Source organism: Mustela nivalis, assembly GCF_964662115.1.
Source record: "Mustela nivalis genome assembly, chromosome: 2".
Taxonomy (NCBI): Eukaryota; Metazoa; Chordata; class Mammalia; order Carnivora; family Mustelidae; genus Mustela; species Mustela nivalis.
The window spans coordinates 96,282,140-96,309,947 of record NC_139021.1 but is presented as its reverse complement, the minus strand read 5'-3'; the positions used below and the strand labels follow the sequence as shown (position 1 = coordinate 96,309,947).

At 48.3% G+C, this 27,808-nt stretch overlaps 1 protein-coding gene across 4 annotated transcripts in view; it reads right to left on the bottom strand.

Annotated features, from left to right (window-relative positions):
- The window catches only part of DISC1 (DISC1 scaffold protein), a 370,404-nt gene that overhangs the window by 71,022 nt on the left and 271,574 nt on the right, over positions 1–27,808 (bottom strand). For 3 of the 4 annotated variants that reach the window (XM_082718904.1, XM_082718903.1, XM_082718902.1), the window contains one exon: positions 13,741–13,801. The exons of the other annotated variant lie outside the window; for it this stretch is intronic. In XM_082718904.1, the coding sequence (XP_082575030.1) occupies positions 13,741–13,801 (61 nt within the window). The remainder of the gene's footprint in view (positions 1–13,740; positions 13,802–27,808) is intronic. 4 annotated transcript variants of the gene reach the window in all.

Sequence of the window (27,808 nt, the reverse complement as noted above, 5' to 3'; positions counted from 1 at the left end):
TAGGATGGTGACTTGGGTGTCCTCACAGTCTGTAGTTACAATTGACTAGGAACCATCCCATGAGGGGCGTGAGGCCAGGTTGTTGAGGGGGCTGGAGAGGGGTGTGAGCAAAAGACAGAGCCCAGTATCACAGCCTCACATTGGAAGTAGGGCCCACATGCCCTCTAAGTGGCATATGGCCACTGGCCCCTGAGCAGCTTGTCTGCTTTTCCCTAAGCCTTACAGCCAGACTTTTCTTCTCTGACTCTTGGGCTCAGGTAGTGAGCATTACCTGTGACAGCAACTGGCTGGTACGTCGTCGCCATTTTCTTTATCCACCTCCCAAATCCTCATGTCCTGAGGTCATATGGCTGTTATCAGGAGTCACAGGGAGGGACGGAGACCAAAGTCAAATGAGTGGCCATTTTGCTCTCATGAGACCACCCCTCAGGGTGTGAATCTCTCTGTGGTTACTGTCCCACTGACTCTTAGAGAAGACTCCTTCCTCCTAGATAGACTAAAGCAGCCTGGGACAAAGCCACACTCCCACCGCACAGCTCCTCTGGAAGGGTCTAAATGCTGACCACTTGGAAAACAAAGTGGGACCAAATTCATTCTGAAGCGTACAGTTACACTTGACTAAACCCTTCTAGTGCAGAGCATTCACAGACACTTCCAGAATCAAGTAACGCATACTTCCCACCAGGCCCTGCCCCTCTGGCAAGCAGGAGGGCAAGGCAAACCTACAGAAACACATTTCCCTTTCGTGCTCCAATAACCCACACGAAGCACCGCTCTAGAACAATTTCCAAGAGCGAACAAATGCCATCATCGAAACAGAAGTAAACTACACTGAATGGCGATACGTCGAGAACATTCTAGTGACAGAGCGTCAACCAAAAGAGACAGACTTGAGTTCACCCACAGAATAGAGAGGTGCAGTGCTGTGACCCCTCTACACCAGGGCAACACATCTAACTAAGAAGGGCGTTTTGTTTATTTTTCCACTTCCAGAATAATAGAGGAAATCACTCTGTCAAATTGCTTTTGTCATTGTCACAAGTCATCATCTCGGTGATTCTTTTTGCCTCCTTAGGCCACGGAATAATTTCACAATTTCTTCAGGGTTTTGTGTTTTTGTTTTGTTTTTTTAAGAAGCACAACGAAAAGACCCTGTTTTTTGTGATGAATGGGAGCTACAGAATTATCTTCTGAGGCTTAGCACACAATTCCGTCACAATAAAATTCTCCCGGCTCAAGAAATGTCATCTTTACATCAGCAGCAACAGAGGGAGGAAAAAAAAAAAAAAAAAAAAAAAAAAAAAAAAAAAAAAAACCCTGCTTTCTGCCTGAGGCAGTTGTGATAAGGGATTTAGAGCCAGTCCTGGTGTGAGCTCCTGGAGATAATGAGAGGCAGCAAGCCCCGAAAGTGTCTGCCGCTTGCCGCTTTCCAGCGGACGCGTGCACACAGCTGTTGCATGACTGCGGCTGGCCGGCGTGGGGGGAGGGGGGGTGGCTGGGGAGGAACAGGGAGCAAAATAGGTCACAGAAAATGCTGTGTGTCGTATTTTGTCTCACCTACGTTTGCCAGGTCCACTGCAGACCCAGCATCCCGCTCTCCGCAAGATAAAGACACTGAGCCGAGTCTTAGAAACGCCTGCGCGCTGGAAGGGAGTGTCGGAAAAATTCCACGAGGAGTTTCGCTTGCATTAATCATACGTCTGAAGCTAACAGGTTCATACCGTGTTAGCAAATTAAACTATCGTACGATCTTGACAAGGCTTCCCTGAATCCTTAAAAGTCTTCTCGTTTTAATTAATGACAAATTGGATATCTACCTACTGGGGTTTCCATTGATACAGCAATTAATTTTTCTTTAAGCGTTCTCAACTCCCTGCCAAAAGGCATCAAAAACACTCAAGCTATAATGGTTTCTCTTGAGTTTGCAAAAATCCCCTTAGCGTGGACGTTCCCTATTGATTCATTATAATCGCCTTTTTAGAAGTGTGACAGGCGGTCTGACGGCGCACACACCCTGAAGCCTGTGGGCCTATCTGGGGGGCCAGCAGGCACACAGGCTCATGGAGCCTGTTGGACATCACCTCTGTCCAGTGTCCCCTTGTGATTACAAGTCCTGCCTCTCAGCCACCTAAGCCTAACAGAGGCAAGAAACAGGAATCACTGGGCATCTGGCCAAGTCTCGAGCCTCCTTGAAAACTGGTTGATTTCTTAATTGATCTCAGTGGACAGAGTGATCCTATCACATGCTGAAAGCAGAAGAACTTTGGCTTGAGCTGCGCAAACCACCGGAGTACCTGCTGGCAGGTCCTTCTGTTTGAAATTATAATCAATCTCCTATCTATTCTCCACTCTGTTAGTCAAAATCACAGTCGTCCCTTTGTTGGTTTGTTTTTTTCAGGCTACTTTTGAAACAGCGCTATGTCCAATGAAGCCTGGACACATCAGAGACAAAGATGGGGCTGACAGGTGTCCGTGACCTCCTCACAGGTATGCCTGTGTTCTTTGAGCTCTGAGAAGGCCATCAAAAATCTGTCTTCTCATGTACCACGTCGCTCTGCTCCCCAGAGTCTTCCTGCTGCACTGAGAAGTGAAAAGATCCCACACCCCTCCAGAGCCCCTCATTGGACAGGCCCAGAGGGCTTCTGTTCATCCTTTCTCTTCTTCCCTTCTGCCACCCCCTTCTCTAGTGCAACATTGTTGCTTGCTCCATGGAATATGTCAGAGGGAGAGAAGCAAGTATATTGGAGTTGCTTTTCTCAAAAAATGCTATCCCTGAGGTGATTGGGGCACGAGGTCCCACAGAGGGTCAAGGCGAGGTGCCTTGTAGTTCCATGAATTAAAGAAGGGATGGTAAATTCTTCCCAGCCTGAGCTCTGGAGCCTGGGAGCTCAAACCTTTCTAAGTCTCAAACACTCCACAGCCAGCCAGACTGATTCTAAACACAGAAGTTTGCTCCAGGATCCTAGCCACTTGGTCACAGAAACCATGGGAGATTCTAAACCTTTGTCACGGCCATTAACAAGAACACAGCCACCTCACTGCTTTCCCTCCTCACCCCCTCCAGGAGGTACTAACAGCTGGGAATGGGGTAAGCGGCGGAAAACAGCTAAGTTTGGGTGATAAGCAAGGGTTGGTAGACCCTTAGTGGAGGCTATTAACTGTAAGCCAACACCTCCCTTCTCCCCATAAATTTACCAGGAAGATAACGGACTCTCTTCTGGCTTCATAAAATAAGGTTGCTTTTGTTTATTTGTGTAGAGATAGAGCATGAGCAGAGGGGGAAGAGGGAGGTGCCGAGGGAGAGGGAGAATCTCGAGCAGGCTCCGTACCCAGTGCAGAGCCCGACACAGGGCTCGATCACGTGACCCTGAGAATGACCTGAGCTAAAATCAAGAGTTCGATGCTTAACTGACTGAGCCCCGCAGGCACCCCTAAAATAAGGTTTTTTTAATGTAGATTTTCTTGGTTTTATACTTTTTAGGGTGCCATAGCTGCTACTGGCTAATAATAGCTACCGCTAATAATAGCTAGTATTTATTAAGCCCTTACTGTATGTAAGCAACATTCTTTATCTTTCTCTACTACCGGTCCATTTTAATAACAGAAAATTGGATCTTGAAGAGATTTCTTGACCTAGTGGCAGCCCACAGCTCAAAAGTAACAGCACTCAAACCCAGATAATAGGGTTGCAGAGCCCATACGACTTTATGACCCAGCAATCACACAGCGGGGAAATCACCCAAAGAATACAAAACACCGGTTCAAAGGGGTCCAGGCACCTCTATGATTATAGCAGCGTTATTTACAGTAGCCAAGATATGGGAGCAGCCCAGATGCCCACCAATTAATGAATGGATAAAGAAGACATGGTGTGTATAAACAATGGAATATTATTCAACCGTCAACCAGAACAGAGTGTTGGCATAGATGGAGCTAGAGCATGTGAAGCAAAGGGAAATATGTCAGTCAGAGGAAGACAAATACTGTAGGGTTTCATTCAGATGTGGAATTTAAGAAACAAAACAAACAAGCAAAGGGGAAAAAATAAGAGAGAGAGAGAGACAAGTTGAGAAACAGACTCAACTACAGAGAACAAAACAAATGCGTGGTTCCCAGAGGGGAGAGGGGTTGGGGGGGATGGGTGAAACAGGTGTTGGGGATTAGGGCGCGCACTTGGCCATGACAAGCACTAGGTGCTGTGTGGAAGTGTTAGGTCACTATATTTCATGCCCGAAGCTAGGGTCATAACACGGTTAACTATGTTGCAGTTGAAATAAAAATTTTGAGAAATTTTTAAAAATTGAAATGTCTCAGGTTATTTATATAATCGTCAAGAGAGAGAATGTTTGAGGATTATTTTCACGGTCTCCGGGGCAGGGAGACCCTCTGTGTTAATTCTGGCTTCTGGGGGCTGCTGGTCAGTACACGTAGGAGGAAAGAGTGGGTTCTGGTCTCACTCTGTGGACCGGGTAGAGTGGTCAGATGGGACTCAGGTGGTGGCAGCTTTTCTTCTAGCCCCAAAGAAAAGACACCAGATCGGAGGACTTGGGTTTCTAGAGGCAAGAGCTCTGCTCTCTCTTTCCGAAGAACTGTGTTCGGGTCTTTTGCAATTGATCTGAGTGCTTGGGAAACTAATTTCATCATAACAACATTTCCAGGGGAAAAGTTATTTCTGAGCAAAAATTCATTACTAGAGTTCTCAGAAAGTGGAAAGTATGGTAATGACTTGTTAAGGCAAATGTAGACCCACCAGGTTTATTATAAATTACACCATTTACATATACTTATAAAAATGTGACTTCATTTTAAAGACATAACAGTCTTCCTCAGCTTAGTTTCTAAAATAGTAAACTAGGTTGCTGTAGACTCTAATCTCATATAAATTTTTTTAAAGATTTTATTTATTTATTTGACAGACAGAGATCACAAGTAGGCAGAGAGGCAGACAGAGAGAGGTCGGGGGGGGGGAACAGGTTCCCCGTTGAGCAGAGAGCCCAACTCGGGGCTTGATCCCAGGACCCCGGGATCATGACCTGAGCTGAAGGCAGAGGCTTTAGCCCACTGAGCCACCCAGTGTTTCCCTATCCTTGTTTTTCCGTCTTTTTTTGACTGCTCTTTTCAAATTCATGCCATCTTGTTATATTTCGTGTATTATTTTTTCTGTATGTGTGTATCTTCATGTATTTAAGAATTATTATTTTAAATATATTTAAGATTTTTCTGGTATAAGATGAAGTAAGGTTAAAAATTAAGTGTAAATAATCAGGGATTACCTATTAGATTGATCAGGGATCATTGCTTCTCCTGGAAAGTGAGACTATAGGCCAAATTGCTCCAAAATTTAAACGTAGGTGAATCCAATAATGAATTATTTTTATAATGGTTTGCATGTACAGTTGACCCTTGAATAATGCACAGCTGAAAATCCAAGTAGGAGTTCTGACTTCCCAAAAACCTAACTACCGATAGCCCACTGCTGCCTGAAAGCCTTTGTGATAACAAAAGCAGTCAATATAGGGCGTCTGGGTGGCTCAGTCGTTAGGCGTCTGCCTTCAGCTCACCTCATGATCCCAGAGTCCTGGGATCAAGCCCCACATCTGTGGGAGGCCTGCTTCTCCCTCTCCCACTCCCCCTGCTTGTGTTTCTGCTCTTGCTCTCTCTCTCTGTCAAATAAATAAATACAATCTTAAAAAAAAAAAGTCAATAAACACGTATTTCGTATGTTAGTGTGTATTTGATACCATATTCTTACAATATAGTCTGAATCCCAGAGGGGTTGGTAACAGCCATATGAAGAATGCTTTTGCATTGGTCATGAATGTGCTTATGAGGACTTTCCAGTATATTCTCAGAAAAACTACCTTTAAGGGGTGCCTGGGTGGCTCAGTCGGTTAACCATCAGACTCTGGATTCCAGCTCAGGTCTTGATCTCAGGGTTGTGAGTTTAAGTTCCAAGCTGGAGGGGGGAAACAGCACTAAGAAAATCTTAAGGAGGGATACCTGCATGGCTCAGCTGGTGAAGCAGCTGTCTTCAGCTCAGGTCATGATCGCAGGGTCCTGGGACTGAGTCCCACATCGGGCTCCCCGCTCATCAGGGAGCCTGCTTCCCCTTCTCCCTCTGTGGGCCATTCTGTCTACTTGTGCTCTTTCTCTATTTCCCTGGCAAATAAATAAAGTATTTTCAAAAAGAAAATCATAAGGAAGATAAAATATATTTACAGTACTCTACTGGTTTTATTTTTTAAAAATCCACATATAATTGAACTTGCACAGTTCAAGCCTGTGTTGTTCAAGGGTCAGCTGTGTAGGTGTGTAGGACCCATTTGTGTGTTCTTGGAAGGGAAATGTGAGCTTGCTACAAATGTATCAACTGATGGGCAAAGTCCTGAGTGTTTCCTGAGCAGGCCATGGAGATGAGAAGGCAGGACACACACAGTTAAAATGAAAACTCCTGTCCCCAGGCAGTGCGATCAAAGAGCAGGCAGGAGAAAGCCAGAAGACAAGAGAGGAGCCAGAAGAGGGAGAAACTGCTGTGGGCCACATCGACACCAAGAAAATCAGAAAGGACAGACACGGGTCAACCCAGCAGACAGTCTGTTCATCAGGCAGGGATGAAAAGTCTCCTGCTAACGAGAGACCAAGCTGATACTCACAGCCCCCAGCGAGGAATGGAGGTGGATGCAGGAGGGTCACGCCTCATCAGGGGAGGGGAAGGGAAGAAGCTGAGAATCTCCTTCATTCTGAGACAGCAGAGGCAAAGCAGAAAGGGGTCAAGGCCGTGTGCAGAAGCAAGGAGAAAGGCACCGAGCTCACCGTGAGGAAGTGAGGTCCGTGGAGACCTCCTCTGACATGTGTCCGTTAGGAAAGAGAGCAGGAAGGCGTATAACAGCCACGGAATGAGAAAGTACGAAAAAAACAAATGGCGGTGTCCACGTGGAGTCTGCATTCCTTTCCTTTGGACCGAGATGGGTGAGGGGGTTCAGCTGCCATTTCTTACACTCATTTCCCTTAACAACTTTTGAAATAAGTTCAATATGGTTGAGAATGGATTGTCCCAGGTGCACAGGAACTTCAAAATTACCTTGCATAATTTGGCATAAAGGGCATTCTATGTGGGATCTCAAAGAATTCCATTCATTGTTCAGGGCGCCCCGCCGCCACGCCTCCCGTGAGAGCTAGTGTTGCTCCGTGGGGTTTGGAACACACCCCTAGGATAAGGGGACTCTTGGGCTTTTAGCTCTTCTACCGCTAAGGGCCAGGCACCTGAATCAGGCTCAGGAATTCTCGCCTGAAGTCCCCGCTCGCTGCCACCACATTTTAGATTCCCGCTTCTCTGCATATTCTAATCCTTCCTTCTCAGTCTCCATGCCCTGCTCTCATCGTCTCTGGGAAGCCTCAGTGCTGACCCCTTTTCTTGTAGAATTAACTCCCTTTTTCCTTCGTGGATGGAGGGGGTGGACGTCTGCCCAATGTGACCTCTGGGAGTGGGGGTAAGGTGAGCCTGGTGGTGGGTATTAAGGAGGGCACGTGTTGCATGGAGCGCTGGGTGTGGTGCATAAACAATGAATCTTGGAACACTGAAAAAAATAAAATAAAATAAAATAAAAAGAAGTAGAGGAAGATTATTTGGGGCCCTGTCCCTAATACTTCGTGTAATGCAAGCACGAGCAGGCACTACAGTATTTGTTTCAGAACTTGTGTACACATTGCACTACGTACATATAAAACAGTTCAAGGACGAGACTGCTTTCAAGGACAAAAGTTAAGTGGGTAAAATGAAAATGTAAAATTGAATTCTAAAATGTGCTTCCCACACCCAAGTGGACGCTCGTGTGTGCAGTGGGTAGAAACAAGAGCCCCATCTTCAGCTGGGATTCCCATCCTCATTGGATTGTGGGCAGTCGGTCGGTCATCAGCTCTTGCCCTTGGCCATGACAGACAGGCTCTGGCAGCCGTGGGTGGGGGAACAGACCTTGGTCTCTGAGGCACGCCTGAGAGCGTCTTCTGCATACTGCCTTACACAGAAAGTCGATACCATTTTGCCAGATGGGTATTCCCAATTCCAGCTAGCTGTCTGACTCTCAGCTTCTCCTGACTTCTGGCATGAAACCAGAGCCATCCACACAAGCAAGCTGAGAGGTAGTCAGGGGTCCAGGTAGGAAACCAATAGGACTTCTCCCACCCTGCTCACCTCTGCCAGTCACCTCTGGCTTTTCGTTAGCAGATTGAGTCCTCCCAGCCACCCCTTCCCATCAAACCGTCCATATGGAATATTCAAGATAAGTAGAAACTAATCATTAATTTTTTAAAAAAGAAGTAGATCACCTTGTGCAAAATACCAGTCTCTAAATTTCAAAGTACATTTCAGATGAAACCGGTGTGTGTCTGACAGTCCTTTCTAAAACTAAGAAAGCCTTCAAGATGTATCTAACGATTTCTATATTCAAAACAAATTTCAATGATTTTTCTGTTTTCTGATTACAAAAGTATGATACATACTCCAAGGGGTGGGGGGGGGAGCATTTAAGAAAAAGCATGGAAGAGCACGAGGAAACAAAAGTAACCTATAATCCCCGGAACCACACTGACAAAGCTTTCATAGTCAACTGCAGGGGGAAAAAAAAAAAGTAGCAAGAGAACCCGAGGAGGCTAGAAGAAAGAGACAGTTTCCCATTAGTCATGCATACGAGAGATTCCACGAGGTTAAATGGAACCACTGCGCCGTAGCCATAGGGCGGAGCGCTTGGTGCACACCAGCCAGGGACACAGGTTTGCTATTGGACAACAGTGACTTTCTCCAGCACAAAGCTTAGAGAGAGAACATATGGTCAGTAAAAGATGCAACCCATCTATACAACTTTTTAATATTTCTTTTGAGTCTTCGGGTAAGACAGCTAACAGAGAAGATGTAATAATGGAGACAAAGGAAATTAAAGCAAGATTTGACCACAAGGGAAATCATCCAGCCCAAAATAGCACCCTTAACTCTCAGCCTCTGGAGACAATAACCCTGAGGGAGTAAGAAAAAGTGAGGAAAGCTCTTTGAGAGTAGATCTGTTGTTGTTGTTCTCTTCTGGTATATACCATTAAGATCTGATGGCAAGACAAAAGGATTTCTGGGGCATTGTACCTCCTTAGGCTGCCTTAACTTTTTGCATCTAATAGTTGAAAATAAAGTATCAAGATACAATTGCTATTCAGCCATTCCTTCCTGCACTAACTGTAATTTTCCTGGATGTTTACCACATGCCACACAGCGTGCCAGCCCCTTGGAATACAAATCATGTACGGCATGGAAGCCATTCTCCAGGGCCTCACAGTCTAATAGAATCAGACAGAAATCATTGCAACAAATTGTCCTAAGTCACTCCCACTGTGCATGCCAAGAAGGAAGCAGGAGAAGGCCATAAGCTTTATAGAGAAGGGGTATTGTGCTGAGCCTTGAGGAGAAAGGTGCACCCAGGGGCTGAGGAGAGAGGGCTCCCGAGTCGGAGGCGGTGGCCGTGGGAACGGAGAGGAAAGCCGCAAGGGACTGGGCCTGGCCTTGTGATCCTGGGGGCAGTCACCCTCCTGCCCGTCCAGCGAAGAGAAGGAAGGAGGAACATCCTGGAAAAAGCTGAGCAAGGAAAAATCCTCAAGTAGTGTCTTGTCTGCAGGAGGAGAAACAGGGACATATATGTATCCGACTTATAACTCAGACTTTTTTTTTTTTTTTTTTACTCAGTTCATTTTCTTCTGGAGAACAAGGTTTATTTGCATGTTAATGTCTGCCTTTCGCTGACATAGAGAAATGGTCAGCCATATTCTCCCCAACGCCTACGTCATCCCCTAATAGGAAGGTTAGATATTAAAGGAGAGAATGTGACCCCCCCTCTGACTGCATAGACTCTGCATAGACTTTCAGTCAATGCATTGTTGCTAAAAGAGAATTTTCAAAATAAATAGAAAAACTAATAAATGTATTTATTTTTCTATTGCAAATTTGTGTGTTTATATATGTGTGTGTGTACATGTACATGTATATTTATATATATGTCTATATATTATTCTCATGTGTGTTAAATGAAATGGAGTTTATGAGTGTAATTTACAGATACATGATTTTACTATTTATCTGTTGACAATTACACTCGACTAACTAGGTATCCTAAGAGTGTAAAACAACATAATGATTAAAGCGCCTTCACTATTTCCCAGCTTTAACACAGTTTGATAGCAAATAAAGCCATGATCAAAAAAAGTTTTGAAAAAAAAACTTTGTGAATTTTTATAAACATTCAAATTCAGAAGAGAATTTCTTTTCTCCTTATTTTTTTAATTGAACTCGGACTGTTAAAAGGCAAATCTTTGTTTAAATATAGACTAAAAGCCCCTGTTGAATATTTGCCTGCTTTGTTTTGTCCCGTGCTGGTATCCCCGTGAACCGCTAATGGGATCAGGTGCTTCCTAATCCCTAATTCACTTGGCTTTCTTGATGGAGAGTGGGACATTGAGTCCACCAGCCTGTCTCAGTGTGTGCTGAGATAGTAACAAAAATATTGCTGTCCCTTAGATTTGTCTCCCAAACCACAACTGGCGCGATCCAAATCTCGCTAAAGCACGGATCATAAACTGTGTCCTCCATACACTCAAATTGGGAAATGAACATTCTTTTCAGTTCTCAGACACTTCCTTTTGAAATCCCCGGAAGACCAAGAGAGGCCATAGGCGAGTAAGCAACAAAGACTTCCACCGGCCTCTCGTCTTGCTCTGGCCTATATCCCGCAGTATTCACTGAGCCCCCACCATGATGCAAACTCTTTGGTGCAAAAAACAGGGTTTGTGTTTTAAGATGCTGGTTTTTATGTTAGAACTGGGACTGTGATGGGATCATGCGACCCTTGTTCCCTGGGCCGGTGGGGAAGACGGTTCTATCGTGGGTGGCGGAGGGGGGGGCGCTGACCATTCCCACCCTTGCCATGGCATCCAATCTGGCCTCCTGCTCTGAGGCAGCGGTAAAGCTCCCTGCACACACCTTAAGGCTCACCTAGCCTCTGTCTGCAACTCTGCCTACAGCCTACTGCCTTCCCTCCAATCCCAGTGTTTCTAACCACACCGGTTCAAGCACATCTGCACCAGATCTCTTACAGCTTCAAACAGCAAAGGAAAGAGTCCTCAGGAAGTCGGCTGTAGAATGGGTCAGCCGCCTCTCTGGTCATTTGAGGCTGTTGGTGGACCCTGAGTGATGAATGCATGCGATTCAAGCAGCCACGTGACCAGAAGGGCAGGGAAGGAGGCAGAAGGTGATGCAAGAATGGACTGGAGTGGGGGGCTATGAATTAGTTGCGTTCACTCAACCATGAGCTCACCGTTTGTTGGATACCCTTACTCTGCTCTGTACCATCACATCACAGAGGATACATGCTCAACAAGACAGACATGACCCGTCTCGCTCATTCCGCATTTTGAAAGGGAAAAGAATTCAGGGCAAGCACATTTCTCAGTCTTGGGGAGTCAAGAGGGTGCAGCGAAAGCATGAAGGGTGAAAAGATGGAGACAGATGTGGGCCATTGGGGGCAGAGCCGGCAGCAGCCACTGGGGCACATGCAAGGGGAACGGTGAGAGGGAGTGTGCCACCGGGAGGACACAGGCCAGGCTCCGGCCAGAGTGTCTGACCCTCCTGAAGTGACTCCAAATCCCTAAATATTGGGTTGAGCTGCAGGAAACCGCCATCTTTCCAGTCAACGTGATCTACTGTCAGTAATTTTCCATGGCTCACCTGGATACTTCCCTGGGTAACAACCCTTGGCCACTCCCCTGTCTCCACTAGTCTCTCCGCAGGAGAAAACACACAGTGGCCTTGGGAAACGTACCAGAATCCGTACAAGCGAGTAGGAGGGTGGCAGGGTGATGACGGCTGACACTGACAGACACACAGAGGCCACATGGAAGAGTGCAGGAGCCACAAGTAAGGTGTTTGGGCTTTATCCTTAGGATGATGGGGATGACCAAATTTGTACTTTAACATGCTCCCTCAAGACCACCTGGAGAGTGGAGTGGGAAGGGCAACACAAGACAGAAAAACATAAAAATCTGCTTTTATGGTGGTTCAGCGAGAGAGAAGACAGACCCACAGGAGCAGGGCCAGGTGGGAGGGCTCCAGGGCACCCAAGAGGCCAGCCTGGCAGGACTCGGTGACCCAGAGCAGGAGGTGAGGGCTGGGGGAGGGGAGCCTATGTGCCACCCAGGCAGCAGCCAGGTGCAAGGGCCCGACCAAGCGGGTGATGAACCGTTCTCTGGGCTGGGTACCCAGCAGGAGGGGCTGGCATGGAGGGAAATGAATGAGTCTTGGGCAGGACTGTTCACTCCGTTCGATGAAGAGGAGATCGAAGACCAGAAGCAGCAGGAAGCGAAGGGAACAAGTGTTTGCTGACTGTCCGCTAGTAGCGGATTTATCTCTGCTGCTTATTAAAATCCACACCAACTCCAGGGGGCGGGGACCTGTCCTGCAGAGCTGCGTTCTCAAGGGGCATCTTTCCACCGATGCCCAAGTTCCTTCACCTCCGACCTGCCAACCAGCATCCCAGGGGAACATGTGGTGTGTGCGGTGCTCGTGGCTAAAAATGTTAGCTGGATGAGGTCAACAGGGAGATGCTGAAACCTGCCCGAGCACCCAGGGGAGAAGGGGAGCAGCAGAGCACCTGACCCAGATGAGTGTCCTATTTTCAAAGGAGGGGAAACATTCTTTGGAGGATGCTCCTTCCTATGTGCCCTCCTTACCCCCCACTCTCTACGGCCCACCTTTCTCATGGTTCCTCCCCATGTGTATGGCGCCAGAAGCAGGGAAATAGGCAGTGAATGGTTGGAAGAACGTGCTTTGCAAGCTTGAGAACAAATCCCACAGTACCTTCCCTGCCCAACAGAGCAGAACTCAGCAAAGCATCCCATCTCCGTGTCTCTTAAAGGACAAGCATTTTAGCCAATGGCATCATCTGAGCCCCTAGAGGTTGAAGGCATAGCTTAGTTAAAGTGTTATTTAACAATTCCAGAAGAGTAGCAAAAACAGTCCATAAAGCTAAATGACTCCCGGGGAAGAAAGTACACATTACATTTTCATACTTGTTTCCTTAATTAGGAACAGATCCTGGTGGCTGGGATTTATTTCCATGAGCACATACATCCACAAAAATGAGAAACATCTTGACATGCTACAACATCCGTAATGTTTCTCCAATCTGAATTCCTAATTGGGTTAAAAAAAAAAAAAAAGAAAAAGGCAACCGCGAATTTTCACGCTGGTTTTGATTTGGGATTCAAAACAGAACCTAAGATGTGCAATTTTTTTATATTGTTCCAAAACACGTATAAGCTGGGTCAAAATCCGGAAGACCCACTTCAGAGTTTGAAAAGAAAAAAGGAAAAAACAGACCAAGGCATGAATTCGGAATTTAACATGGCACAGAAGATCCGTCTTATGGAACATGAAAACTAACTTGTGATCTCGCCGAGACATTTCTCAACATCGTCACCTATTACTTTCTATAAAGAGGAGAAAAGAATCGGGTGGGGGAGAGGGATGGTGTTTATATGGCACCTGCGTGAATCCTGTCACGGAATTCAAAGGACTCCTTTTTGTGTGTTTTTCTTTGTTCACTTATTACAGAAACTGGCTAGCCTTTCTCGTTGCGGTCACTAAATTCTGTTCCAGTCAAGAACCCGGGCACACGGCGGCGTCGGTCGCGAAGACATTGTGATCCTTACCTACGCAGCTTATCCTCGAGCGTCTCCATGTACTTCAGAGCACTCTCCTTCACACTCATTTCTGCAAAAACAAAAATCCAAAGTTGATGCAAAGACGGAACAAAACCCAGGAGTGCTCCACTACAAGCCAAACACCCAAGGATCGAAGTCGGACTGGTCGTAAAGATCGCCTCCCTGGTGTGGAAAGCAGGCGAGTTCACGGGGCGGGGCGGGGTGGGCGCTGCCTGGAGGAAGGTGCTGGAAATGCTGTGAGGCCCCCCAGTGCCTCCATCTGGGCACTGTGCTTCCAAAGGAAGCTCCCTGGGTGTTGGGCGTGGACGCCGCTTCTCTCTGTGCCTTTCATCTTTCCCAACTGGTAGCCAAGAGCTGGGTGGCAGAGGATGAAAAAAAAGATCCAAGTGGGAAGCAACTCCCATCCTAGGGATGAACCAGAAGCTCACCGGTACAGGAGCAGGGAACTGCAGACCCTTCCACTGAGACCCACATGGAAACGGGATCCTGACAGGACTTGAGTTCAGTTGACTTCAGTGACTCAGTTTCCAAAGCTGGGAGGTCCGTAGCCCCTAGCGATGAACTTGGAGGCTCATAATCACCAAAGGTGGAGGAATCGATGATTTGTGGTGCCCCCGTGGTTCAGAGAGGCCCTTCACTCATAAAAAGACATTTGGTCTTTTGTACGTGAAGAAAATGTTAATTTTTTTTCCTTCTTAATAGGTTAAAAAATAAAAATCAAAATGTTGGGTGCCTGGGTGGCTCAGTCGGTTAAGCATTTGCCTTCGGCTCAGGTCGTGATCCCAGGATTGGCGGGGAGCCTGCTTCTCCCTCTGCCTCTCTCTCTCTCTCTGTGTGTCTCACATGAATAAATAAAATCTTTTAAAAAAATCAAAATGCTGATTTGACATTGTCACTTTTTATTTTAAACAGAGGGAATAAGAGGGGGAACTCATGCTGTTTTACTATATAAATATTTTTATGTTAAAGAGAGAAAGAGAGATTCGGTGTCTTCTGGACAAGTCCTGATAGCCTCTGTTTCCTCCTCTGGAGGAAGAAAACACCATCCTCTCAAGGTGACCGCCGACTGAGAGAGGACGATGAAGTGCCCAGGAGAGCAGGTGGCATCAGAGCGGTCCCCATCAGACGGTGGCTGTAATTATCGATGTTGCTGCCATTTCTACCCTGACCACTATTATCACCACTGTGGAGTTTATTAGTGTTTTTATTCCGACCTGTATTCTCAGAGGCAATTCATGCATTGACATTGGGGTGTGTGGGGAGCAAAATCCACGCTGTTTGACTCACTGCCCTGAGCCTCTGCCGAGGGGGCTCTCAGGACCCTGTTTTGTCACCATGTACGTGTTAGGGTAAGGGACAGGGCGGTATAGTTGGAACTGGAAAAAGGACCTTGAAATTCCTCATAAAGAAACCAAATATGGATGCAGAAATTAAAACAGAAGTTCTTGTTCATCAGTTCGTAACAGATAAAAACAGAAATGTACCCAGTGAACGCAACTCTTTAAGTGGGTCCCTTAATCTAGTTGACTTGGGTCAACCTCCTTTACAAGTGAAGTTGTGCTAATTTTTTTTCTCCAAATGTGTATTTTCAGCACCTACAGTGCATTGGGTACTGCGCTAGCATGGGGAGTAAGGTGTGGGGACATGGCTCCGTGCCACTGAGACCTGTTCCCTGGTTTATCTGGAGCAAGGATTACACATTCAGAATGTCCCGACCGGAAGTGTCCTGTTTCACACCCAGAACATACTTTTGTATGCCGCACACCATGATAATCCCTTGGGATAAACCTGTAAACAGAAGCAATAAAGATGCCTGCTTTTGTAAAGCTTCATTCTGGTAGGGACAGGTAGTAACGAATAAACAGAAGAGTCCCATAGAGTACCAGGAGGTTGTAAGTGCTACAAAGCAAGAGAAGGGGATCAGAATGGGGCTGCAGAGGGGTTGGGCGTCATTGGGAAGGTGACATCTGAGTAAAAGCATGAAGAGGGCCGGGGGGAGCACAGAGCAGCCTTCCTGGGAAGAGCAGGGTGGTTAGAAGGACGAAGCAGGCTAAAGGTCCTAGGGCAGCTGCACACCTGACTACTCCAGCAACATCTGGAGGAGACATTCTCTGGGGAAAGAGATGAGGCAGAGGAAGAGCCCAGCCCCCATCATGCAGGCCACTGTGGCAAACTGTATTTCCAAAACTGGGCCACAGTAATATTCTGGGTCCCACACGCTATTCCAGAACTTGGCCATTCCCCATCAAGCAGTGAATTCTATTTCCTTCCTCTTGGATCTAAACAGGCTATGATATGACAACCAGTAGAGAATGACGGGAAGGATGCTTTTTAATTTCTGAGGCTGGGGTCCAGCTTCTGCCTGGCTATTTCTACTGGGAACCCAGCCTCAGTGTTTGAGGAAGCCCCAGCCACAGGGAGAAACCATGCAGAGATGTTCTGGCCGAAGTCCCAGGTGAAGCTCTCAGCCAACAGACAGATATGGGGGTGAGCGAGCCTTCAGATGGTGTGAACCACAGAGTCCAAGGGGCCCAGACGTCAGGAAACAGAGACAAGCCATCTCGGCTTCTCTGGACCTGAATGCCTGATTCACAGAATGGGCACACACAACAAACAGCTGTAAGTCATTGGGTTTGGGAATGATTTGTTACATAGCTGTAGTTCCTGGAAAGCCATGCCAGGGTTTTGAGCGCTCCGAGAGAAACGGGAAAACACTGGAGAAAAAAGGCAACAAACTGGGTCACGGTCGCTCTGTTGGACTGGACTCTAGGAAGACACGAGAGACGTAGAGAGAAGCAGGAAGATTAGAGCCATCCTCCAGGACGAGGTAGTGGGGACTGAGACCACGGTGTCACAGGAGTGGGGGATAGGAGGCAGATTTTAGATCTATTTTTATTATTTATTTTTTTAAGATTTTATTTATTTATTTAACAGAGAGAGAGATGACAAGCAGGCAGAGAAGCAGACAGAGAGAGGGGGGAAGCAGGCTCACCCCTGAGCAGAGAGCCTGATGCAGGGCTCGATCCCAGAACCCTGGGATCATGACCTGAGCTGAGGGCAGAGGCTTAACTCACTGAGCCACCCAGGTGTCCCTAGATTTACTTTAAAGATACGGACTGCAGGGGTTCCTGACGGATTGAATTCAGGCGTGTGAGAAAGAGACCCAGAAAGAATGACTACATGAGTTTTGCCCTGAGCCACCAGAAAACAGAGTTGCCATCAATGGGGATGAGAAGAATGCATGTGAAACCAGTCTGAAGAGACGAGCAAGCGTTCAGTCTTAGATGGGAATTTGCTAAGATGAGTAGAACTTCAATATTCTCACCAAAAAAAAAAAAGTCAAACGTGTACGGTGATGGATGTGGGAATTTACGGGATGGATGGGGAAGTAGCTCTTTCACAACGCACTCATGTATCAAATCGTCACGTACCTTACAATTTCATTCATCGATTATACCTCCAAAAACTGGGAAAAATAAAAGCGGTTGAGAAGCTTCCAAAGTTTTCAAGTTTGAAATCTGACAACCTGGAGTTTATGAGCCGCCCCAGGGGGACGCACAGGACGAAGCTGGGCACGTGGGTCAAGAAGAGGTCTGCGTGCAGAGGGGCACTTGGAAGACGCTGGCGTGTGGCACGAGGAGACACGATGTGTCTCTCAGGGAGCGAGGGTAACGGAAGCAGCCCATGGCGACCGTATGTCCCTACAATTCTATCACGATGGCATCTTTCATCCAAAGGACAAAAATGCACCGCACCTCCCTTGAGGACGAAAACCATATCCGTATGTTTAAAAGTAATCTAGGTAGATTCCATATTAATGATTTTGCTCAGAAATCACTACAGACTTGTCTCATCTAAGCATCTGAGGCTCTGGGTAGTGACACGCCTGGCGCCGCACAGGGGCACCCAGGCAGCTTCCCGTGCTTTTCCGCTCGCCTGGAGGCTGCCCTCTGACATGGACACTGCACTGAAATCCCACCTTCCCTAGATCCTGACCCGTCCCCCAGCCAGGCAGCCTGAACTGCCTTTCATGCCTATGAACTAGGTTGACTTACAACCTTCCGGAGAGGCCGGGGCTGTAGACAGGGAGTTTACGTTTTCATCTTCCTAAATAATATGCCCAAGTGGGGACGCCTGAGTGGTTCCGCTGGTGGAGCGTCCGACTCTTGATTTCAGCTCAGGTCACGATCTCGGGGTTAGGAGACCGAGCCCCATGTCGGGCTCCGCACTAGGCCTGGAGCCTGCTTAAGATTCTCCCTCTCCCTCTGCCCCCACTAACTTCCCTCTCTCTAGAGAAGGAGATGCACTGGGGAGAGCTCATCTTTTTTTCCTTCCTCATCGTCCCTCTGCTCGTTCCTTTCCTAACCTGACGTTAGAGTGGACACCAAGAGAATGGTAGTGGCATTGAGACACCAAGAGAACGGTAGTGGCACTGAGGCAAGCTTCCAAGAACCGAAAACGTTGCTCCAGAAAGCTGATTACTCCAGGTCGATCGGCCTCCTGACCGGGAAAATGCAGAAACGCCTCCTCTCCTCTCCATTTGCTAAGGGAATCTGACATCCAAAGTCGGGCAATATTCTCAGAATGGAACTCATATAATTAACTTCATGAATCTAATTAAGCAAAAACTGATTGATAATTAAATGCAGTAAATCTGTGAAAACATTAAGGCGAGTGCGAGGTGCAAACACAAATCAAAGTTACAGGAATTTAACCCGGGCCCTACTTCGCGCCAGGCACTATTTAAATCTAAGAGACATGGCTTCGAGGGTCACAGAGAGAGCGGTGGGGCCACCCTCTAACTTTGATGTCTCCTTGGAGCGCCCGGCAACATTTGCCGTAAATCTTCACGATAACCGATAATCCACAAATGGCCCAAGGTACCTGATGAAAAAACACTACCAATTTACCCAGCAATACCCTTTTCAGCACAAACAAGGGAGGTAAAAGAACGTTGAGTTGGAAACAGGGCTGACTAGGTTTTGGTGGATTAGATCCTTTGTGTCGTAAAAGGACAAAGAAAAAGCAATATTTGTGATGATAATCATACAGGAAATGAGCCACACCCACGCAGAGTTGCAGTGAGATTGAATGAAGCAGCAGCTACTAAGAGATTCAGCCCCAGCGTCTTCTATCGATAAGGGCAGCATCCTGGGGTGATTACGGTACCACCTCAGATTCCACAATGGACGCCAAAGGGACCCCATCAGTCTAGCATTCATCACAAATTTTGTCTAACACTGGCCGTCTTCTTGGAAAGTTCCAGTAACATAGTAATTCTAGTAACATAAGGCTTGGCCTCACTTGACGAAAACAAGTCATCGGCTTTCAAGGTTCATTATTCAAGGATCAATTTCGACCCAATTAACTCCCATTAGTAAAATCCTCCCAAAGGAAGATGTGAAAGACAAAGGAGAAAATGCAGAATTCTGAGAAGTTTTCGAACATCTAAAGTATTATTTTTCTACTGCAGGGAATGAAAGAATTTCTGTTTATTTGAGTCATTAAACCATGCATGGGGATGAAGTAGTTAATACTGAGCCAAAAAAGACCCAGGGAAGTCAACAACACAGGAAAATGAACTTGTGATTTGCTTGTCTTGATATGTGTGATGGACTGGTATTGTCTAAGACCTTGAAAGATGGTGGAATCCATGAAACAATGCACTACACAAGTCAACTTTTTTACCAGAGGACAAGAGGGAAACACCAGCCATGAGTCTCTGCTGATACCACAGTGAACCTGTCACATTGGAAATTCGCTATGAGAAAACCTGATCCCAAGTTAATGATATCAAGGACATTTCCTTCATCCCTTCCTGTGTGTCAGGAACTGTTCTAACCACTTGTTCTAAATGCTAAACAATGATACTGCCCATGAAGCTGCTCTATGATTATCCTCATTTTGCCCAGATGACACAGAGGGGCAGCAAAGACCAAAGTCACAAAGCCAGTGAGAGATCATCCCAGACCCCATTGTTGTGGAACCCAGGACTTCCATTTTCAATAACCCAGGGGTTCAGGAAATGCACATTGAATAATGCATGTGAAATTTTAGCCCCCAACAACATGAAGCTGGAGTTCACAGAGAGAGTAAATTAAAGAGAGACCAAAGACTTCTGTAAAAAGTCAGAGTGGCAAAGAGCATGGACAATTGCAAAGAACAATGCCATTAACAAATGGAAACTCGATTGTATGTATATTGTAGGGAAGAGTGCTGCTAAAATAAATTACCATCGTGTAATATACATGCGTATGTGTGTGTGTGTGTGAGTGTGTGTGTGTAAAGGGGATAGGGCCAAGGTGATTTCATAGCAGGTTGCACGAGAAGATGATTAATAATTCTCTGAGGCTCATATTCATGTTGGTTCCCTCCCAATAATAAGACACCAGCTTCATGCGGTCTCACAAACAGATTATTACCCGCATGTATACGTTTGTTTATTTACGTCATTTCCTGTTACCACTATGCGTGGTAGTCATTTGAATAGAATCCCAAGCGGAGATCCTGAGTTAAGCTGGAGACAATCTGTGCAGGGCTTTAGACAGGCCATTGTCCATTCCCTAGGGTTGGAACCAAAGAAACACACCATCACTCAACTAGCAATGGCTTCGCGTGCCGCTGGCGGGCCATCATTCAGTGTGGCCTTGCTAATTTCTCTCTCTCTTTCCCTCTGACGTCGATAGGAGATTTGCAGAGAGAATACAAATGGCCAGATACGGGACCAGAGAGCAGACTTCTCTTCAGGGGTGCCTGCTTCTCACTCGTACATCCATCTCGTGTCTCTTAAACGCTTACCATGTGCCCGATTGCGTGTTGAGCACCGGGGCTGCAGACAGGAGTCAGACGTGGCCCTTAGCCTGGAGAACACCGGGTTTGGGGACAGAAAGCGGTCACATAAACGTGTGATGAATAAAAGCAAGGAGCGGAGTTCCGTGATTGGAACTTAAAGCAGCAGTCTCTTCTGGGACGGTCGCAGAAGAGCCTCTGCCCAGCTTGAGGGGCTTGAAAATGAACTTCCTGAGGAAGTGAACGGAGTAGCCGTCTTAAAGGATTTTCCACGCTGGCTAAAGCCCGAGGAGGCATGGGTAATCCAAAACAGCAGTTGCACATAAAGTAAGATTCATGTTTCTGAAAATCGGGCATTTAATGTCATATTATTTTACCCTCTCAGTAATTTCTGAATCATTTTCCCCCCCAGCTTACATTAAGATTAGTCGATGTGGGCCGGGATCCCACAGCAAAGGAAGGCAGGGTGCCTGCAGGACATGGGCCAGTCCCAAAGCCCCGGCTCTGAGCCATCACAGCCACACCTGGAACTGGACATCCAGGGGTCCTCCTCGGGGGATCCGAGTGAGAATGCTGTGTTGTAATGACCTCACACCAGCAGAGGCACCCAAAGGTCAGAGGGCGGAAAGGCTTTTTCAGAACTGGAGCACCGTCATGACTCCGTCATCCGCAAGGAAAGTAAAACTAATTATTCTGAACTATGTTTATGCTTCGCTTGCACTGTTTTGCCCCCAGTGCTGGTGTGCGGCGGCGGCTGTCCCATGTGGGGCCGCGAGGCTGCCCCGGGGAGCCCCGCCCCACAGCCCTTGAACCCAGAGCGCATCTCAGGGCCTTGTCCCATCTTGATCCTCGTGTCTGTAGAAGCCACACCTGAGTGGATGGGTAGAGATGGTGGGCAGGTGGGAAGGAAGGAGGAAGGAGGAGTTACACGCCACTAGGTTTAAAAATGTTGCCTCTACAGTGAGAGATTCCAGTCCATAAATGATAAAGCCCGAGTTCCAATTTCCCCTGCTGTGCTCGTCACGAGTTAATTGGGTATCATCTGATACAGTAATTCTCACCTTCCCGGTTCAGACCTGCTCCAACATGCACTCTCCCGGTGCCCTTGACGCACACGGCCTAATCAGCACAATCCAATGACTAGAAGAGAAACCGAGCACGTGTGGTATGGAAAGCAGATGGGGAAAAAAGATAGCTCGGGACGCTAGCAGCCCCGAGCAGCCTCACGCCACAGTCCCGACACACGTGTCCTCGCTAGCCAAATGTTTCCACCAATAGAAAGGCAAGCGCCTCTCCCCAGCTCTCCCTGCAGACAGCAGCCGGCTCAGGTCTACCTTGTTACCTGCCAGTGCGCGTAACTGAAACAGTGGAGGGGCGCCTGGGTGGCTCAGTCGGTTGAGTATCAGACTCTCTCGGTTTTGCCGCAGGTCACGGTCTCAGCTCAGGTCATGGGCTCAAGGTTGTGAGAGCAAGCCGGGCATCAGCTCCCTGCTCAGAGGGAAGTCTACCGCCTCCCACTCTCTCCACCCGTCCCCCTGCTCACGTGGGCTCTCTCTCTCTCTCTAAAACAAATAAATCTTAAAAAAATAATAATAACAATAACTGAAAGAGAGGGGACCTGGAGATCCATTTACAACATTTTAAAAACTGCTTCAAATATCTACTTACTTACGTTGGCTCATACGGTCCATTCGAGAGCACGCACTGCTGTTCTTTACCTCTTGCTCCCTGCTCCCCTCCAACGTGGACAGCACATGCAGACACACATGGGTGCGCACGGGATTTACTTCTCTTCTTATTGACAGAACAAGGAGTGGAACGTGGGGCTTGGTTTTTAAAATGGAATACTAGTTTGTTACACAATATGTGTTTAAAAAGAAAAAAAAGCCCACATCCACATTGATCTTCGTAAAGCGAAGGAAAATGAGCTCACGGGGTGTCAGCGTGACGTACGCATGTGGGCGCCTTATCGCGTTTACAGTAACTCCCTAAATCCTTTTTGAGGATACGGAGGCTGAGGTTGAGGGGAGATCCAGTTCAGTTTTACGACAAAGTCGATGTGTTCTCAAATACATAATCCTGCTGCGCAATTATCACAAAACGTAACTGATGGATTCCACTCAAGGCGCGGAGCGTTTCACAGAAGGAAGGGAGTCCCTTTTCCCTTAACTGTTAAAGGTTTGAAACTGACATCTCTCGGTTGGACACAGAGCACCCGAGGTCTGATCTGAGTTCTTGCCCTTGGAAGAGAGATCCTGGAATGCTGGCAGGACAGCTCTGAATGTCCCCTGGGGCAAGGAAGGGGAACCGTCCGAGGGTCGTCAGATCCCCAGCTCTCCACGTTGGATGTCCCCTCAGCGCTGTCTGAGGAAGCAACAAAGCAGGCAGCCCGGTTCTGGCCTGCTGCCTGCACCTAGCAGACTTCGGCAGGGTCATGCTGGGGGATACAGAGGGGAAGATTTTAACATCACCAGCTACTCTGCTTCTCAGTCCTACAGGAGAGCGACCCCTGTCCACCACCTCCAGCAGAGGGACTCTCTGCCCAACACCCTTTCCTTTGGAGGTGCTAATCACCCTCCTCCCAGCCCCTGGCTAGCACAGCCTAGCACTTCCTCTTGGCTGAGACTTTCCCGGATGGAGGAGACAGTCGTACAAGCCAGTTGGCTCCTCGCTCCAGAGTTTTCAAACACGCACGAACTGAAGGGGACCTTCCCTCTCCAGTGCCAGCGCTGAAAAACGGCTGGGAGCCGCCTGCAGCCACAGTTCGGTCCCCATGTGAGGGCAAAGCTGAGATGGGTTGACAGAGAAGAGGCGGCTTCCAAGCCCCTGGGCCCAGCATCCTGCTGCCCTCCCACCCCCACTCCCACCTCCACGGTGGTGATTTGAGCCAATACAGCGCCTCTTCTGACTCCTGACACTCGTGCCTCTGCTCGGATGTTTCCTCTGCCTGGAATATCCTCCCGAAATGTTCTCTGCCCTCCTACCCACTAAGATACTGAGGGGCTACAAGACCCTGATTTCTTGCCATAGGTCCCCTCTTCCCATGGTGCTCTCACCTCTTCTGGGCGTCTGCAGACCCTTCAGACCTTCCTATAGCCTTCAAGTTCATGTAGGACATGGCTGATCCTCTCTGCTCAAGTTCTATCTTCTTTGAACCCTTAGTGCCTAGCGCAATCCTGGGCTCGGGGAAGGTGCCCAGTATGTCCTGTGACACCAGCTCTAGGCCAGGTCCTGTGCCAGCCACCAGGGAAGCTTCAATGAAGACCACATGGTTTCCCTTCCCCAGCGACCGACACCCCGATAAGGAGATGGAAATCAGAACGGAAGATCAGGGTGCCAAGTGCCTGCGGGCATCAAAGAATAACTCGCAGGAGGGTGCAGGAGAGACACAAATGCAACCCAGGCTGAGGGGAGAGGCACGGCTGTGGGGGCTCCCTGGAGAAGAGGACCTGTGAACCGAGAAGGGAATGAATACGCGGACACGCTTCAGCTTCTATTACAAACAGAACAAAGCACACGGAAGACGAGAGGGGGAGGTACAGCGGGGAGTGAAATAAAGACAGAAGGTTGAAAACTCCCGCCCTTAGACGCCAAGTCCTCAACCAGGCGTCCTGCAACACAGAGGCATCAACCTCCTGCTCAGCCATGCTCCTCAAGCTAGTTGGTGGGCGCTCGAACAGCACCAATCCCCGATGAAGCTCACAGACTATCCCGACCTCTTACAGGCTATGACAATGTCCAAAAGTGAACTGGCCTTTTTATCCCCCCCCCAAATAAAATTCATTTAACAGCCACCTCCAAACAAAGGGCATGCCTTTACCAAGTAGGAGACATGACTTCCCTCCAAGGCAGAAGACATGATCTCCCTCTGAGGCAGGAGACATGACCTCTCTCCAAGGCAGTAGACATGATTTCCCTCCAAGGCAGGAGACATGACCTCCCTCCAAGGTAGTAGACATTATTTCCCTCCAAGGCAGGCGACATGATCTCCCTCCAAGGCAGTAGACATGACTTCTCTCCGAGGCAGGAGAACCACACACTCAGCCCAGAAGACGCAGCTCACAACATCCCCAGCCTCCCCCGCACCGTGCACTGAAAGGAGCAAGTAGATGCCGGCATAGCAATAAGACGCCCCCAAGAAGACAAAATACCTGTGAATGGAAGATCTACGATCCTACCTAGAGTTATTTCATTGATGTATTCTCTCAAGCCTTGTACAGAAGCGGGGGGAAAGGCCAGAGGAGTCACACCGAGGCACCTACTCAGATGGGAACAATTTTCCATTTGGGGACAATTTCACAAATGCATGAGTGCAGCCGGCTATGAGGTTCCTGCCTCCTACTGACAACACCCCAACAAACGCACGCACGTACACATGCACGCAGTGCCCACATCCAGGCCCTCGCTGTCACCCCCACGTGGCCCCATGACCAGGCCACACAGGACCAGGTACCTGTTGCTTGTGGACCAAGTCCTCAAGAGGCCCAATGTAAACCAGTGTGCCTCCCTCTCCTTCCACACACGCAGGTACGGGTCACCGAGCCAGGATGTTGAAAAAATGAACAGAGAAAAAATTATGAATAGTTTGCAAACCAGCTACATCAGGACAAACATGCTCCAGGCGGGACAAACCACACAATATACAATTTGAATGATGCAAGCCTCAGTGCTCAGTGGTGGATAGAGGTTGGACATGCCAGCTAGGGGGTCCATAGGCTTGTATGTGGGGCACGTACAATGAGAGATGACGGAGATGGCAAAGAAGGGAGGTCACCCTTGAGGGGGCCTAGGGCCATAGCTAACTGCTCTGCTGAAGATCCTGGCACAGATTCCAAGGGATCCAAGAATTCTCAATCCGAACCTAGTCTCCAACCATTAAGAAGTTAAATTGGTCAAGTGTATGAATCATGTTTTTACTTTCTACTTTATTTTTTCTGTTTGTGGCTACTTATGTATTTAATTGATTTATTAATTAATTTTTTTAATGGAAGTACAGTTGACATGCACTGTTATATAAGTTTCGGGTAGGGGCGCCTGGGTGGCTCAGTGGTTAAGCCTCTGCCTTCGGCTCAGGTCATGATCCCAGTGTCTTGGGATCGAGCCCCGCATCGGGCTTTCTGCTCAGCAGGGAGCCTGCTTCCCCCTCTCTCTCTGCCTGCCTCTCTGCCTACTTGTGCTCTCTCTCTCTGTGTCCAAAAAAAAAAAAAAAAAAAAAAAAAAAAAAAAAATCTTTAATATAAGTTTCAGGTATATAGCACAGTGGTTCAACAATTTTGTATGTCATGACCCTTGCTGGTCCTAGGGCTGACTGCCCCTCCCAGGGCTAGCCAGTTCCTAGAGATAGTCAACACCTCGCCTGAGAGTAAGACTCGCCTATGAAAACCAACTGACCCAGAGCCCACCTCCTTCACCCAGCTCTCCCTCTGAGCTGTGATTCCCCCGCCCCTCTCACCCAGGTACCAGACAACTAGAGGCAGCCTATGCCCCAGAACCCTGAAATCATTCAAACCATCCAGCTCTCAGCCTGCACACCTGCCACACCTCTTCCCGCTCCCTTGCGCACATTTCCTGCTTGATCCCTCTGCCTCCGGACAGCCTGGCACTTTCCTGCGTGGCCCCCATGGTGCGGCACGTCCCCCCACGCCCGGGACCTGTGAGCTACCAACTCTTTCCAAGGACAGGCGTCTCCTGCTCTGTTGGCCTCACCATGCCTGAAAAATAATAAAACCTATACTTGAACACCTTGACTTTGGACAACAGAACCTGCTACATTCAGCCATCGACCAGCTAGATTTATGACTCTTAATATTCAGACACATGGTATCTATGCCTCGTGCTGTACCTCTGCCCCAGCCCCACGGGTATTAGAGACGTGCCTGCTCTCACCAACACGTGCCGCTAATTCTATAACGGACAAGGGAAAAGAAAGAGACAAGCCTTATCAGCAATGAACACGGCATTATGAAAGAGCTGAATTCCAGCCTTATCAAAGCAGCCACCAGGGAACAGAATCCTTGCTCTTCCACAGCCCAGGCAACCATGTGCAGTAGGAGGCTCCTGGGGCAGCCGTGCCAGGAGAGGCATCAGGGATGCAGGCCAGGCAGGGTGCTCATCACGGGGGTGGTAGGGCCAAGAGCGCCCACCCCGGCTGCCCTTCTGGGGGTCCGCCGTGATGCCCTAAACAGAGGTCTGGCCCACCTGGCCACTGTATTTTTCTACTTCCGCTTCGCAGAGGAGACTGGCTGCAGAACTCAGTGGAAACCCTTAGTACCGTCATCGCCGACCCCGCAGCTGGGCCCTCGCTCAGGGAAGGGGCCTGCGATTCCCAACCTCTCCACAGCCGCCCTCTCCCAGAGAAAGGCCAGAGAACCTTGCTTAACACCCTGTGTTGGCTTCCCTTCACCCTTGGAACCAAATTGAAACCTCTCCACGAGTCCTGCAGGTGTGACAGGGTCGGCCCCCCATCTCCCCATCCACACCTCACCCCTGGCACTCTGGCCTGGCCTCGTCCCCTCCACACCAGGCTCTTTGCCCACCCTCCGCCTGGTGCCCCTGCCCTGCTCCCCGGCTAGAGGCAGCACTCTGGTCCTTCATCTCCAGCTTCCACGCTAACCCTTAAAGGGCGCCTCCCGCCCCGATTATTTTCTCTCTGATCCTTGATTGCTGCCTTCACAGGCCTTACAACATCTGGTGCTTATTTTATTTATGGTTTCATTTCCCTGATGGTGGTGGTGGTGGTGGTTTTTTCTGTTTTTATTTTTCTGTCCCGCCCACAAGTTTCAGGAGAATGCCCCCGCCCCACCTCGCTCTGTGGGGGTTCTCTATGCGTCTGTTAGATTATCTGTTAGCTCTGTTACAACGTGCGTCTGATTTCACATACCGGGCGCTGCTGCTGAGTCTCACTGTGGCTTCATAAAGCAGAGAATGGCACACGGGAAACACCCCGACCATGGGCACGGGCAGTGAGCATTCTGGCATCCCTGGGGAAGGGGAAGGCCAGCATGTGGTAGGAGCATGCGGTAGGAGGCATAAGGGGTTGGTGGTGCCTTATAGGTTCAAGTTCAGTGGGAACGCTCAGCGCCAGCCCCCCAAGGCATGTCCAACTCCCACCCTAGGAGAGCAGAGCAGCTTGATATAGGAAAACGTGAGAGCAGGTTGTGTGCCAACTCTGGATGTGAGAATGGGGATTTGGGACTATTGGTGAAGGGCGCACCTAAGCTCACCTGTTCTGTGGGTGCCTAGGAGAGCGCAGGGTATGTAAGTCAGG